We start from the raw sequence: 15,631 nt of genomic DNA, 5'->3' as shown, positions 1-15,631 counted from the left end.
ACCAGATCACTTTTACATGGATCAGAAGTGCCGCAGCCATTCCCCAGCACTGCAGTTCTTGTGATAGCTGTAAAGGAAGAGCATGTTTGACACCCCCCCTCCCCCCCCATGCTCAGAAATCCCCTCTGCCTCATGTTTAGAAGCATTCTAATTAAGCGGCGCTGACCAATCAGAATCTGATGGGAGGAGAGAAAGCCAAGGGGATTTCTAAGCCCCCGTCTGATGTGGCTATACCAGGGCTCATTGCGTGATATCTCTGCGCTCCAGGTGAGTGGAGGGGGTCCTATGTAAGTTCACCTTACAGATTTTTTTGTAAAGGTGAACTTGCACTTTAAGGGTCAACAAACACTTTTACGTGTGACAAAAATTCATCCTCCGCGTAAACGTTTGCCCTACTTTGGAAATATTGTCCCTGCCCTGATTTCTCAATATTAACCTAGCAGTCCTGCAACATCTTTCACCATAATATGTACAAAAATATTCCTCATTTTCTGAACCGTCATCCATAATGGTACTTGCATAGTGGTGATCAGAATGTATTTCAATCAATCCCTCTGTAATCCTTTAAGGCCTCGTACACACGATCAGTCCATCCGATGAGAATGGTCCGACGGACCGTTTTCACCGGTTGACTGATGTCTGATGTGCCTACACACCATCAGTTTTTTTTTAAATCAGAAAACACACCATCAGTTTTAAAACCGATCGAGTCCAACGCGGTGACGTAAAACACAACAACGTGCTGACAAAAATTAAGTTTAATGCTTGCAAGCATGCGTCGACTTGATTCTGAGCATGCACGGGTTTTGAACCGATGCTTTTGCGTACTAACCATCAGTTTTGACCGATCGGTTAGGCGTCCATCGGTCCAATTTTAAAGCAAGTTCTCAATTTTGCGTCCGAAGGGTAACGGACCGATGGGGCCTACACACGGTCGGTTTGGACCGATGAAACTGAACTTCAGTCCGTTTTCATCGGTTTGGTCCGACCGTGTGTACGAGGCCTTAGGTGTAGTAAGGACCATTTCAGAGCCATTTTCATTTTTGTTGTAGCTTTACATGATGATAAACCCATATAAAGGATGGTAGATGGTAAAGGCAGTGTCATCTCTGTAGTGGTGAACGATCTGTCATGTGGCTTCATCTATGATGGTCAGTCGTGTCCCAATAAGGATAGCATGTCTGTTTACTCTTGTGTGTTTTGAACATTTTTTTTAGATTGATCAGCATGAAATCAAAGATTTTTTCTCAAAGTTTGGTTCAGTAAAAGAGGTAAAAATAATTACTGATCGTGCTGGTGTCTCCAAGGGGTAAGTACTAAACATTTCAGTTGATGTTAAAATGATAATATTGTGTAAAGACAAGTGGTTATATGTGCCTCTCTCTGCAAAGCATTGCAGCTGTGGTATGTTAGTGGTTGGGTGGCAGTAACGCCCTGCTCATCTGCCTGTATTTAACAACCCCCACCCATTACAAAAGTCCTTTCTTCATTATATGTCCAGTTCTCATTGAATTTAGCTGCAGTATTAAATATGCAAAGGGATTATGCCTTCTGCTTAGGTCAACTTTAAAATTAATTTCAAGTGGTACTCCACTTTCAACCATCTTCTTTGTAAAATAGAACACTTGTATTTTATAAAAACATTGTGTGTTATAGATTTTTTCATTGTTGCATGGAATGATTTTCAGTCATTTTAGGTTGCTTGTACACGGTACTGATGTTTGAATATCAGTATTCCTGCCCAAAATTCCTTGTTTATAGCACGTACATACTGTAAGTAAAATAAATTATAGCTCTCAGAATGGAGTTTTTTTTTAGCTAAATGGCTTCCTTTACCTTACTGCAGTCCTGGTTTCATGTCCTCGTTGTTAGTTTTTGCTTTGATGTTGCTGTAATTTCTCGGTTTTGGACACTTCCTGGTTGTCTGTTTCCTGATCACCACAGTACTGGGAGATTTCTCACTGTGGTGACTAATCAATGAGGTGTGATTACTGTGTGTCTAAAACCCCTCAGCACCAATCCAGTTTCGTTTTGCAAAACCTTCACTGCCCTCTATTGGCTCTTTGTCTCTGTACATCCGAGAACCAGGAAACAACAGCAAAAATGAAACTAAACTGTAGGTACATTATATGATTGTTTTTTATCTATTTTTAATAATTTTTAAAAGGAATCGGTTAACTTTTATGTCGTTTTAAGTTAGTCTGTAAACTAAGGTCCGTTTTGTTAGGTTGTTACAGCATTTAGACACGTTCTAAAATAGAAATTGACTGGGGCCATCTTAAGTGTGGGCATCATGAAGCCAGACTGTATGACTTCCTGGATTTCAGCCTTGCAGATCTCGCACATGCTCAGTGCTGCACAAGCAATGTAATAGTTTTCAGATCAGGTTTCAGCACCTGTACTGTCCAAGTCACATAAGGCCTTGTACTCACGAACAGACATGTCCGATGAAACCGGTCCGCAGACCGTTTTCATCGGACATGTCTGCCCGGGGACTTCTGTTCGATGGCTGTACACACCATCGAACAGAACTCTGCGCGTTAACAATACGCGGGGCGTGTCCGCCTTTTAAATGCTTCCACGCATGCGTCAAAGTCATTCGACGCATGCGAGGGATGGCGGGCGGCCGGACATGTACGGTAGGTCTGTACAGACGACCGTACATGTCGGGGGGGGGGGGACAGGTTTCCAGCGGACTGTTTTAAAGCAAGTCCAGGAAACAGTTGTCCGCTGGAAACCTGTCCGATCCGCCCGAAAATGGTCCGCTCGGGCCTACACACGGCCAAACATGTCTGCAGAAACTGGTCCGGGGACCAGTTTCAGCAGACATGTTTGGTCGTGAGTACGGGGCCTTATTCTTCGAGACTGGGGAATGCACTGACTCATGGAAAGTTACACCCACTACATTCCCAGGAGTCTGTGCGGTGAAGCTTAAGCACCTAGGTGCAGGAAGAGGGAAGATGAACTATTCTGCCTAGCAACAACACTTTGAAGGCATCTAAAAACATTTTTTTTTTTCTTAAAGGACTAATGACATTTTTTTTAAACTACTGATGTAATGTTATATTTATGGGTGGAACTCCACTTTAATATAAATCCATGCTTTAAAAAAATCTTATATTTTTTTTAAATTTAAATCAGATTTTTTTTTAATCTATTTTATTTTAATAAAAATGTTTTTGGAGGAAAAATAAAGATTTTGTATTTTACATTAATAATTAAGTTTATTCTGCTTGTAATGGAGCTTATTTATGTAGCATGAGGCTGTATATTCTGCAATATTTACATTTTTGGTAAACTCATTCAGTGAATCCAAGCTCTGCAAGCTGAGATGGCATGCACTAATGCATTCCCACAATGTCGGTCAAGGAGGAAGGGAAAACACAGGAAGCGCCACCTCAGTGTAGTATTTAAAGTGAATGTAAACCTGATTCATGAAATTTGAGCTGGGCACATATATCTGCAGTATTTTTTGTTATCTCTCTTCAAAGACCCAAGTCCAGTAGCTCCCTCCTGAACTGTTCCTCTGTTATCAGCCTGATGACTCCTGACAAATTCTGACACATCAGATAAATGCAGCCTGACATTTCTGTTTGGGGAGGTTGCTAAAATACATTAGCTGGCCCTGTTACAAAAACCTCAGAGTCTCTGCCTATGTGGAAGAGGGGGGTGTGTGCCTTTCCTCCAATCAGCAGTTTTAGCTATCTTGGCTGTATGCCCAGACATCACACTCTGTTTATAAATGTGAAGACAGCAGATATGGATGTAAAACCTATGTAGGGAGATTTGTTTAATCTCAGAGCTGCACGATTCTGGGAATAATGAAAATCGCGATTCTTTTACATAAAATGAAGATCACAATTCATTTTTTTTTTTTATTTAAAGCGGTAGTAAACCCCGTTCTTGTCACCATTGCCCATGTTGTCACCATTGCCCATGTTGTCACCATTGCCCATGTTGTCACCATTGCCCATGTTGTCACCCCTATCCATATATGTATACTCTCGCTCAGGCCCCCAGGTAGTACAATGGTTCTCTCAGGCTCCGGGTTACACGGAACCCCTCCGCCAGCCCTCACCTTGGTGCCCCCCCCCCCCCCGTCTTCTGCCTCCTCCAGCGGTAAAGCTCCGGCCGGGCTCCCCCAGCACCTGCCCTCATCTCCCCGGCTCCGTTCAGCATTCTTTGCTCCGCTCCCTGTCTGGAACCAGGCCCGCTAGGAATCCTGGGATTGGTAGTTCTTCAAGGAGACCTCCCCCTTCACTAACAGAGGCGGGACTATATATCCCGGCATGCCATGCTGCGCAGCAGCGGGACGGCAGATGACGTTCCTGCTGCGGATTGGAGGATGGTGGTGATGGGGAATGTGAGCGACTTCCAGGACACATGGGACAGGTGAGAATAATTTATGGCCGCACCCGAAAATCGGGGGGTCATCACGCGGGGAGAATCGAGATTGCCATTCTCTCCGCGATTAATCGTGCAGCTCTAATCTCAGTGTATTTGAGGCTTTTCACTTCACTGGGTGTATGGAGAGTTTACATCCACTTTAAGCAGTTTTAACCGCAAAGTAAATGTAACACTCACAAGTAAATGAATGTCAGGCTCATCTAGGATTGGTGTTACCTCTCCAGGCATCCAAGACATTATCCGAGCATCAGTGGAATGGCAAGGGATCTGTTGTGCAGTCCTGTGGCCGCCACCAGGAAGTTGGCCATAACCAGCATGAATAGCAAGGATATGACCTCACCGGAAGTGATCAGGCACCATGTACAGACCGTTCTGGATGGTCAGGAATAGCAGGCTACACGGAGCTCAGCCCCTTCTACAGGCCTAACGTAATGCTGGAATGATGCCATTTGTGTACAGGGGCTCTGTGGGACAACAAGCTCCAGCGCACACAAGAAGGTCCCACGGAGCCCCTGTACACATATATAGCACCATTCCAGCATTACAACTTGGACCTGTAAAAGAAGCTGAGCTCTGAGCGCATTTCCTGCTATTCCTGACCATCCAGAACGGTCTCTACATGGTGCTTGATCACGCTGGTTCCAGACAATCTTCCTGGTGCCCACAGGACTGCAGAACTAATCCCTTGCCATTCCACTGATGCTTGGATAATCGTCCCAGATACCTGGAGAGGGCTTCCTGTGTTTTCCCTTCCTTGTCAGTTCAGAGCTGGCTTTCTCTGAGGATAGCTGCTGCCATTCATTTTAAGGACTAATTGACTTTTTTATTGTTTTTCTATTTGGTTCATTGCTATATGCTTAGTTACTCCATCTCTGCGCTTATTTTCCTTTTTATGTTTATACAACAATGTCACAGTAACCATGAGATAAAACAAAGTTCAGGAATATTCCTTTATCCCATTGTTTTGCAAATCTATGTACACTACAAACTATGAATGAATCGGTTCTGATGTCGCTGGTTTACTAACCTGACAGCTTATTCTAAATAGGAAACCTTAATTTTGTTTGCAAATATTATATTCTAACTACCAGCAAGAATGAGTCCTTCATTTAACGAGCACCTGTCATTTCAGGTCAATCATGGCAGCGCCTGTTAGCGGACATCCACTAACCTGCTGCCGCCACGTCCCTCACCTTGTCACTGCCGCATCACCAGTCGTCCCATTAAAGTGAATGGGACTGTCGAGTCAACAGCGGGTCAGAGGAGCCACTGCGGGACAGATAACCGTTGCTCTTGAAAAATTATGATTTAAATCAACTTAATTTAAATCAAATCCACCCTGTTCTGAACTCAATCCATTCACTTGATCGGGTCCCAACTCTGGATTCAGTGTAGAGAAGCGGCGTCAATGGCTGTAGAGTCTGGGTGACATTACCTGTAGACTTACTATGGGGCATCCTTTGTGGGCTGTCTCTCCTCTACACTGAAGCCAGAGCTGAGACCTGATCATGTGATTGGACCAGAGTGGTTTCAGAATAGATAACTAATAAACCACTTTTCTTTATCAGGGTAGATGGACTAAACTTAAAATGGAGCTGGGAGTAGGTTTAGAATTTGACTGGAATTCCACTTTAACCTCTTCAAATTGACAATATGAGCATAAAAATGCTGGTCGGCAACAGATTTTTTTACTCTATACACAACGCATGTTTGTGTGCCTGTGTGTACTGGTACATTATAAACAATGGGCTGCATTTAGAGAGAAAGCATTTGTATGCCTAAAATCTGATGTTTTAGGCAACAGTGTAAAAGAGGCCTCAATGTGGTTTTAAACCTCAGACATGAAACATGAAAAAAGCATACCACTCGGTAGTGTGTACTTATCTCAATTCAGAGAATTAAAGGGTCACTAAAGGATTTTTTTTTTTTTTAGCTAAATAGCTTACTTTACCTTACTGCAGTCCTGGTTTCATGTCCTCATTGTTCGTTTTTGCTGTAATTCTGCTCTGGACACTTCCTGGTTGTCTGTTTCCTGATCATCACAGTACTGTGAGATTCTAGTTTCGTTTTCCAAACCAATACTGCTCTATGGGTCTGTCCAGCACAGAGGCATCAAATAACATGCAAAAACTAAGCTAGATACAAAAAACGAAACAAACTAGGAGGTACATTATATGATTGATTTTTTATCTATTTTTAATCGTTTTTTAAAAGGAATCCGTTAACTATTATGTCTCTATACCCTGTAAACGGTCATTTCAGCTAAAAAAATGTTTCCTTTAGTGACCCTTTAAGTGTCATTTGTCTGTTGCCTTGTTCTGTGCCATCTGCATGTGTCACTTCTGACAAGTTTTACTGCCACCAAGTGGTATCCTGGCCGGAGAAAATCTGCTTAAACATGGTCAAAAGGAATAGAATGCATAAGGCTGTGAGCGGTCCAGTACCATAATTGTTGATCTGCTGCCTGGTGGCCCCTAATGCTTCTGGTATTTAGGTTTATTTATGTGCGTTGCACATTTATTTTATGCACAAAAGCATCTCTCCTGAATGTGCTGGTGAGGTTTTTTTATTTCCCCAACTATATACCATAGTTTTTTTGACTATGGGGGAGATTTGGTAAAACTGGAACACTCAAAATCTGGTGCAATTCTGCATGGTAGCCAATCACCCGACTTTAGCTTGTTCATTTAACCACTTCCATACAGGGCTTTTATACCCACCTCAATACTGGGCCTATTCTGGCACTTCTCTCCTACATGTACAAATCATTCTTCTGCTAGAAAATTACCCAATATCCCCAAACGTTATATATGTTTTAGCAGACACCCTAGGGAATAAAATGGCGGTCATTGCAACTTTTTATTTTGCACGGCATTTGCGCAATAATTTTTCAAACGCCTTTTTTTGGAAAAAATGGTTTCATGAATTAAAACATAACAAAACCGTAAAGTTAGCCCAATTTTTTAGCAAAATATGAAAGATGTTACGCCAAGTCAATAAATACCCAACATGTCACGCTTTAAAATTAAGCACACTTATGGAATGGCGCCGAACTTCGTTACTTAAAGCGGGGGTTCGCCCTGTTAAAAAAAAAAAAAAAGTTTTTTTTTATTAGACAATTAAATTCGGCATCGTAGCGCGAGCTACGGTATGCCGGTCTTACATTTTTTATGCCCGTGCTATCGTTGATTGAAGAATCCGGGGAATGGGCGTTCCTATGGTGAGAGAAGGTGATTGACGGCCGGCCCTGGCACGTCACGCTTCTCCGGAAATAGCCGAAATAGGCTTGGCTATTCACGGCGCCTGCGCATAGCCTGTGCGCAGGCGCTGTGAATAGCCGAGACCTACTCCGGCTGTCTTCGGGGAGCGTGACGTGCCAGAGCCGGCCGTCAATCATCCTCCCTCTCCATAGGCACGCCCATTCCCCGCGGGAGTCGGATTCTTCAATCAACAATAGCACAGTGAGTACGGGGATTAAAAATTTAAGACCGGCATACCGTAGCTCGCGCTACGATGCCGAAAGTAATGGAATAATGGGGTGAAGGAGGGTGAACTACCGCTTTAAAAATCTCCATAGGCAACGCTTTGAAATTTTTTACAGGTTACCAGTTTAGTTAGAGGTCTAGTTCTAGAATTGTTGCACACTCTAATGCACGCGGCGAGACCTCACATATGTGGTTTGAACGGCCTTTACATATGTGGGCGGGACTTGCGTTCGCGTTTGAACGCGAGCTACCGGGGACAGGGGCGTTTAAATAAATATATATATATATATATATATATATATATATATATATATATATATATATATATATATATATATATATATATATATATATATATATATATATATATATAATTTATATTTATATTATTATTTTTTACATTAAAAATGTTTTGATCACTTTTATTCCTATTGCAAGGAATGTAAATAACCCCTTCAATAGGAATAGTGTGTGACAGGTCCTCTTTATGGAGAGATGCGGGGTCAATAAGACCCTGCATCTCTCCTCCAGGCTGGAAAGCATGAGATTGTGAAAAATTCACAGATCTCATGATTACGAGCCGCAATCGGCTTTGTTTACTTCCGGGTACCCGGGCGTGACATCATCAACTCGCACCCCGGGCCTCCGATGGTCATAGAGATGACTGGTGACCATCTGTCAGGAATATTAGAGGTAGAGGATCCTCTGTGCTGTGTACATGGCAGGGTTGAGGGTGTGATGGTCTCCTCCTGGAGTCCAGGGTTGGGAAGGTCAGGGTCGAGAAGCTCCTGTGCTGTGACATCTGACTCCCAAGTTTTTTTCTGTGTATGGCCAATTTTAGTTGTGTGGTGCATTGTGTGGCAATGTGCGTTTTGTCACATTACCCTGCACTGAAATCAATGGGCTGCCAATGTACCCACAATCAGATGTGCCACATTTTAATGCAGTGCACTAGTATGCATTGTGGCACACTGCATTGCTTATTGTATTGGGTTGCCATTCAAAATGTATGGTGCACCAACAAGTCTTCTGGCTACACTTAGACGTAAATAGTCTCTTCCCATCCTACTGGCTGAAATGCTGTCTCATGCTTTCCCCCTCCAAAGCCAGAACGCTTCCAGCTCAAGGACATGCAGCACCAATACTAATGACACAAGCAGATTCCAGTCTTAAAGGGGTTAGTAAAGGTAGGTCTTTTATTTTCTAAATGGGTTACTTTAAGCTAGTGCATTGTTGGTTCACTTACCTTTTCCTTCAATTTCCCTTCTAAATTTTTTTTCTTTATTATGTTTGTCTGAAATTTTCACTTCCTGTTCCTCCTCAGTAAGCTGTTCTAAATGACTTTGGACCGCTCGGATGATGGTGGAAAGCTTACTGAGGAGAAACAGGAAGTGAGAAATTCAAACAAAGAAAAAAAACATTTAGAAGGGAAATAGAAGGAAAAGGTAAGTGAACCAACAATGCACTAGCTTAAAGGAACCAATTTAGAAAATAAGACGAACCTTTACAACCCCTTTAAGCTGCCTTGTGCTATGACCGGTTCCCACCAGCAGAGGTAGTATCAGAAAGTGTTACTGGCAGCATCACCAGGTGAACAAAAAGATAAAAGGCCTAGAAAAAGCTATTGCAGTCTCCACATTTAGGGATTGGTAAGCTGCAGTATATATTTTGAGTTTAGATGCATTCTAATCTTGGGGAAGTCTAGGCCAGTATACAATCTGGACCTATGATCCAAGGGTGCTCAAAGTATTTGAAGATTAACCGATATTTACAGACTTTGTCTGCATTGCAAAATGAAATTGATCGTATCACAGATGTAGCTGTACATCACAAGTTGGCTGTTTTTTCCAAATTCCACTAACGGTATCAGTGTTCCTGTAGTGAAACCTTTTTCATTCTGTCATCTGGGAGGAAGACCATTTGTATTTCAGGGTTTAGAGCAGCCTTCTGGAGCAGTATTGTGGTGCCTTATAGACACTTCAAGCAAGTTCCTTTTTCTAGTGATGAGGATACCTCTATACTCTGAGCAGTCAGGCTACAGTTCTGTTATATGGATGTTACCAGCGACTTTTTTATTTTAATTTATTTTTTCTTGAAGAATCTTCTTTTTAACTGTCGGCTGAGACAGGCTGGATAATATAGATCCTTGTAGTCTACTCAAAAATAATCCACACTTTGATTTGAAAAAAAATCCCCAAATTAGTCAATTTAAAGCTGTCCTCTCATGAAGTGACTAAAATGGTAATTTCTTTATTTTAGATATGGTTTTGTCTCCTTTTATGATGACATCGACGTTCAGAATATTGTAGATGTAAGTATTTCTGGATATTGATAAATCTTTGCCTGCTTATTAACACTGGATGAACTCTTGGTGGTTTGACGTGGCTCCCAAACAAAATTGACGTCCTTTTTTCCCCACAAATAGCTTTCTTTTGGTGGTATTTGAGCGACAATTTTTTACTTTTTGCTATAATAAATATGCCCCAATAATATATTAAACACATTGTTTTCCTCAGTTTAGGCCGTTCTACATATTTTTGGTAAAAAATAAAATAAAAATTGCAATAAGCGTTTATTGGTTTGCGCAAAAGTTATAGCGTCTACAAAATAGGGGGTAGTTTTATGGCATTTTTATTTATTTTTTTACTAGTAATGGCACCCATCAGCAATTTTTATCGTGACTGCGACATGGCGCACACATCGGAAACTTTTGACACCATTTTGGAACCATTGTCATTTGTACAGCCATCGGTGCTATAAAAATGCAGTGTCACTAGGCAGAGATGCTTGTTTACACTTGCCTCTCCCTGTTCTGCAGCTCTGTGACCTGATTGCGGGACACCGGCGGACAGAGTCCTCGGGTCCCACGGGCACAGAGCAGGACTTTTAAAGTGACGTATATATACGTTACTCTGCCACACAAGTTTTTACGTCGACAGAATGGCACAGCTGCAAATGGGCGTATATGTATGTCCCCTTTAATTTGCCGCCGTGTGGCCACCCGCGAGCACCGTGCCCGTCGGACCCACGCACTCTATGTCCGCCGGTGTCCCGCGATTGGGTCACAGAGCTGATGAACGGGGAGCTGTTAGTGTAAACGCATCTCCCTGTTCTTCCTAGTGACATGTCACTGATTGTCTGTTCCCTGTCAAAGGGAACAGCGATCAGTGACGTGTCACGGCAAGCCACGCCCCCTAATAGTTACACTTAACCCCTTCAGCGCCCCCTTCACTGCCAGTGTCATTTTTACAGTTATCAGTGCATTTTTATAGCACTGATCGCTGTAAAAATGACAATGGTGTCAAGTGTCTGGTTCGCCATAATGTCGCAGTCACGTTTATAAATCGCTGATTGCCCCCATTACTAGTAAAAAAAAAAGAAATAATAAAAATGCCATAAAACTATCCCCTATTTTTTGTAGACGCTATACCTTTTGCACAAACCAATGAATAAACGCTTATTGGGCTTTTTTTTTAACCAAAAATATGTAGAATACGTATCCGCTTAAACTGAGGAAAATATTAAAGTAAAAATAGTTTTCTCTTATCGTCCATGGACGGACATAGCTCCTTAAATCTTGACAAGTGGGTTATGTTCCCTGTTTACAGGAGAGGACTAGGCAGAAACATGTTAGATAATTAAATACATGTTGCATTAACAGAATTGAACCGCCCCACCCAGTGGGCGGTTCCTCCAGACATAACCCTCCTCACTGCAGCATGCAGCCTCGGTTTCATTCTGCCTAACAAGGACGAATGGCTCCCTTTGGGCCCAGCGCCCTGAGGAGAAATTTTATTTTAATTTATTTTTTCTTGAAGAATCTTCTTTTTAACTGTCGGCTGAGAGACAGGCTGGATAATATAGATCCTTGTAGTCTACTCAGTCCGACCAGCAAGCATGGGCACACCTTTGCAAAGAGGCTGGGTCTGCCACGCCATACCCCATTACTCCTGGGGTGGCCGGTGAGCTTTGCTCCGAGGTCCACATATGACTGGGCTGTGGTGTTCTCACTCAGTGGACCGGGCCGACAGCTACCTCCATTGCGGTTGTAGTTCTTGCTCGGATGGGTAAGCACAGTACCTCTCGCTTCGGTGGGTTGGTACGGCTGGGCATTCCTGGGGTTCGGGTGTCCTCTTCTCCTCCCTTCCCTGCTCCTTTTCCCTTGCTCCCTTGCTGCATTGCTAACATTGCTGCTGTCGGGGGAGGGGGGCCTTCCTGAGGGGACTGTTATCTGGCCTGTGTTTTTTTTTTTTTTGTATGGGGCTTTCCTGTGAGGGGTTTTTCACTGTTAAAAAGCCCTAGGAAGCCTTTCCTGTTTAAACGCTGCATTTTGCCGCCAATTGGCACACAGGTCCCTGCAGATGCCGCACAGTTACCTCATGGTTCTTTTCCCCTCTCACACTGTGTGCCGAGAGCAGACGGCAGCGGACTCCTGAGGTGAGTCTCCTGGGTACCCCTGATCAGCGCAGCAAGTGGGTGAGAGGCCCTGAATAGGACTCTAGGAGCTTTTGTTTATTTGTAAGGACAGGTGTGCATATTAGACATACACACTATGTAAATATTCATTTTTGGAGTCCGTATCTGGGTCCTTCCCCAACATGCTGGTGGTGGCAGCAGGTGTTCGCACCTGGGATTCCCACGGAGGTTTTATTGTTAGTCCTGGACACGTTTGTCCCAGGGTGGGGGTGGACTGCGGGTGGGCGGTAAGAGTGCCCCCTTCCCCCGTTATCCCCTGGGGAATGCTCTGTTATGGAGCCATGGACCAGGTACCTGGGTAGTTTAAAAAAAAAAAGCAGGATAAGGCATGTATGGGTGCGCTTCTCACTGCTGCAAGGGACTCTTAAAGGATCACTAAAGGAAATTTTTTTTTTTAGCTAAATAGCTTCCTTTACCTTACTGCAGTACTGGTTTCATGTCCTCTGTTCATTTTTGCTTTGAAGTAGCTGTAATTCTGCTCTGATCTCCACACTTCCTGCTTGTCTGGCTCCTTATGAAAAAACTCATGGGAGCTTCTCACTGTGGTCTAAGCTGTGTGTCTAAAACTCCTCAGAACCAATCAGATTCATTTTAAAAACAAAACACTGCTCTGGATTTGTTTGTTTTTGTTCTGTGGGTCTCTTTACTTCACATAAACATGAAACCAGTTTAAAACCGAAAGTGAAACTAGAGGCACATTATATGATAGAATTTAATCTATTTTTAATCATTTTTAAAAGGAATCCGTTAACTTTTAACTTTTAAACTTTTCTCTATACCCTGTAAACAGTCATTTCAGCAAAAAAAATGTTTTTCCTTTAGTGACCCTTTAAGCTGGATAGTGCAGCTGGGTTTCCGCCGAGGGCTCTGTCTTTTTTAGATCACACAAATCCGTCCGCTCAGTGTAGGTTTTTTTCTTCTGTGGCCTTCTTTGATAATTTCTAAGAGGCGGAATGAGAACAGCCGCTGAGGGCTTTTGTAGTCACTCACCGCTGGGCGGTTCAGTGGCCATTTGAGGAGAGCCTTTTCAAAAGGTGGGCTTCTCCGGTGGTGGACCCTCCGGGTGTCATGTATAGGTGACCACTCTCCCTATTGGCGGGAACCCCCGCTTGTATGGATCTGACTGATAGAAGATCCGAAGTACTGACCCGTTCCATGTTTACCATGCTGGGGTCTGACTTGCGGCCTATTGTGGCCACTACTCTGGGGTCTCAGTCGGCGCTGGCGTCATTTTATGGTAGGTTTTTCAATTACATTGAAAACTCCCATTGACGGCCATTTTGTCGTAGCCGCGCTATGGCGCAGCTTACATTGCGGTCGGCCTTTTCCCTGTGGCCGCGTTCTGAACGCTCGGCGGCCATCTTGGAGTAGTCCTGACCCCCTAGTGCTGTATACAACTCACGGAGTGAGCATTTTGCACCAGACAGTGGAAGAGCACCGACTCTTTCAGGCTAGTGGTCCAGGGCCTCATACAAGTCTGTGATGCTTCATTGAATGCTGCGCCCTTGTTATCCAGGGCTTCTGTTTCAGAATGGTTTTATTATGCACACGGGAGGTGTAGTGGTTAACTCCATTACTTGGAGGCAAGAGAGTAATTGGTTTGAATCCGGACACTGACGCCAATCTGCCTGGAGCTTGCATTGTCGCTCCCTGTGTCTGCGTGGGTTCCTCCGGGTACTCCGGTTTCCTCCAAAGGCATGTGTGCATACACCTACATAATATACATACACACTATGTGTTTGTATTATTTAGGGGCAACCCTTCCAGGCTGTCAAAGGCCCAGCTGGAGGACTAATCCGTCCCTGGGTGCGTAAGCCAATCACGCTGGCACCCAAATCCTGCCAATGTATGTAGCCTTCCCTCCCTGTCTCTAGGTGGGAGGGGCGGCTTGCAGGTTCACAATTCTGTGAAACCTCCCTGCTCTCCGACCAGTGGGTCTGCGAGGTGGTCTCTTCGGAGTACAAGATGGGGTTTCCTCCTATCCACAGAACAAAGTTCTTTCCTCGTCTCTTCCTCTCCCGGCCCGTTGGTCTGCCTTGGGCAGTGTGGGACTTGCTAAGCTGCGGGGTAATTTTACCTTTCCTGTGAACGTCGGGTAGTTCTGCATGGAATCCATTCGTTCAGTGGTAGCTGTGCTCCATCCGGGGGACGTCCTGGCGTCCTCGGACATCAGGGACGCATACATGCATGTCCCGTTTTGCGCAATTCAGTGTTTTTTTTCTGTGCTTCGTGATGAGAGAGGGTCTCTGCCTGTGGCCCTCCCTTTTGATCTGGCGTCGGCACCATGGGTTTTCAACTGGGAGCTCGCACTTATCCTAAATTTGTTGGGACAGCGAGGCTTTGCCTCATTGGCTACTTAAACAACTTTTTTCTGAGAGCAGCTTCTGTCTCGGACCTAGTGGATGTGTTATTCCCATTCAGACCCTCCGAAGATTCGGGTGGGTGTTAAACGTTTAGGCCAGAAGGTGTAGCTCAGTGGCAGCAAGCCTGCCCTCCATGTGTGCGACCCAGGGTTCAAATCCTGGGCATGCTAGGTTCTGACTTAGTGTTTGAGTATCTAGGGTTGATCTGGACTCCTCGGTGGCGAAGGTCCTTCTTCCCCTGGAGAAATTGCAGACTCTTCAGCCTGTGGTGAAGGTATTGGCATCACACAATCTGTCTTCTCTCCGGGGGCCTTCTGGTCCGGGGCCTGTGTGGGTAGCCTCCTTCGAGGTGGTACTGTATGCCCAGTTCCACACTCTGGTTTTCCACAGGAAATACTGTCCAGGTGGTAAAAATCTCTCGTCTCTGAAATCATCAGATTCCGGTGCACCACCTAGTTAGTCTGAGTTGGTGACGGAGATCCCAGACTCTTCGGTCCAGGAAGTTGTTTCTTCCTTCCAGTGGTCGGTGTTTACGACAGATGCCAACCTCACGGGTTGTGAACCTGGGGGTCCAGTCGGCCCTGAGTCGCTGGACTTGCGTGGACCTACGACTACACCTCCCTGAATGTGCCCACTCTCGTCTGGTCTTGGTAGCTACCCAGGGTCGGGCCTGGCTAGTGCCTGGGTGGGAGACCGCCTGGGAATACCAGGTGCTGTCTACCGTTCATTGTCCTACTATTTTAGGCGATCAGGCTATGCTTCTAGTGGTCGAGGAGGTTGCAAGGTCGTCAATCTGGTTTCAGCCGGCCGTGGCTTGGGTCTACCATCAGGTATACTGGAGTCGCCAGATGCTGGTCTTTGTGCTTGGGGTGTTTCGGCTCCCTTGCAGGAGGTGAAGCC

General features: G+C 44.5%; 1 protein-coding gene across 1 annotated transcript in view; it reads left to right on the top strand.

The window, feature by feature from the left end:
* Positions 1 to 15,631, top strand: part of DAZL (deleted in azoospermia like) — a 47,015-nt gene that overhangs the window by 7,903 nt on the left and 23,481 nt on the right. Inside the window, exons 3-4 of the mRNA XM_040352955.1 lie at positions 1,218 to 1,309; positions 10,152 to 10,203. Coding sequence (XP_040208889.1) covers positions 1,218 to 1,309; positions 10,152 to 10,203 — 144 coding nt within the window. The remainder of the gene's footprint in view (positions 1 to 1,217; positions 1,310 to 10,151; positions 10,204 to 15,631) is intronic.

Source organism: Rana temporaria, chromosome 5 (genome assembly GCF_905171775.1).
Source record: "Rana temporaria chromosome 5, aRanTem1.1, whole genome shotgun sequence".
Taxonomy (NCBI): domain Eukaryota; kingdom Metazoa; phylum Chordata; class Amphibia; order Anura; family Ranidae; genus Rana; species Rana temporaria.
This window is presented reverse-complemented; position numbering and strand designations above follow the sequence as displayed.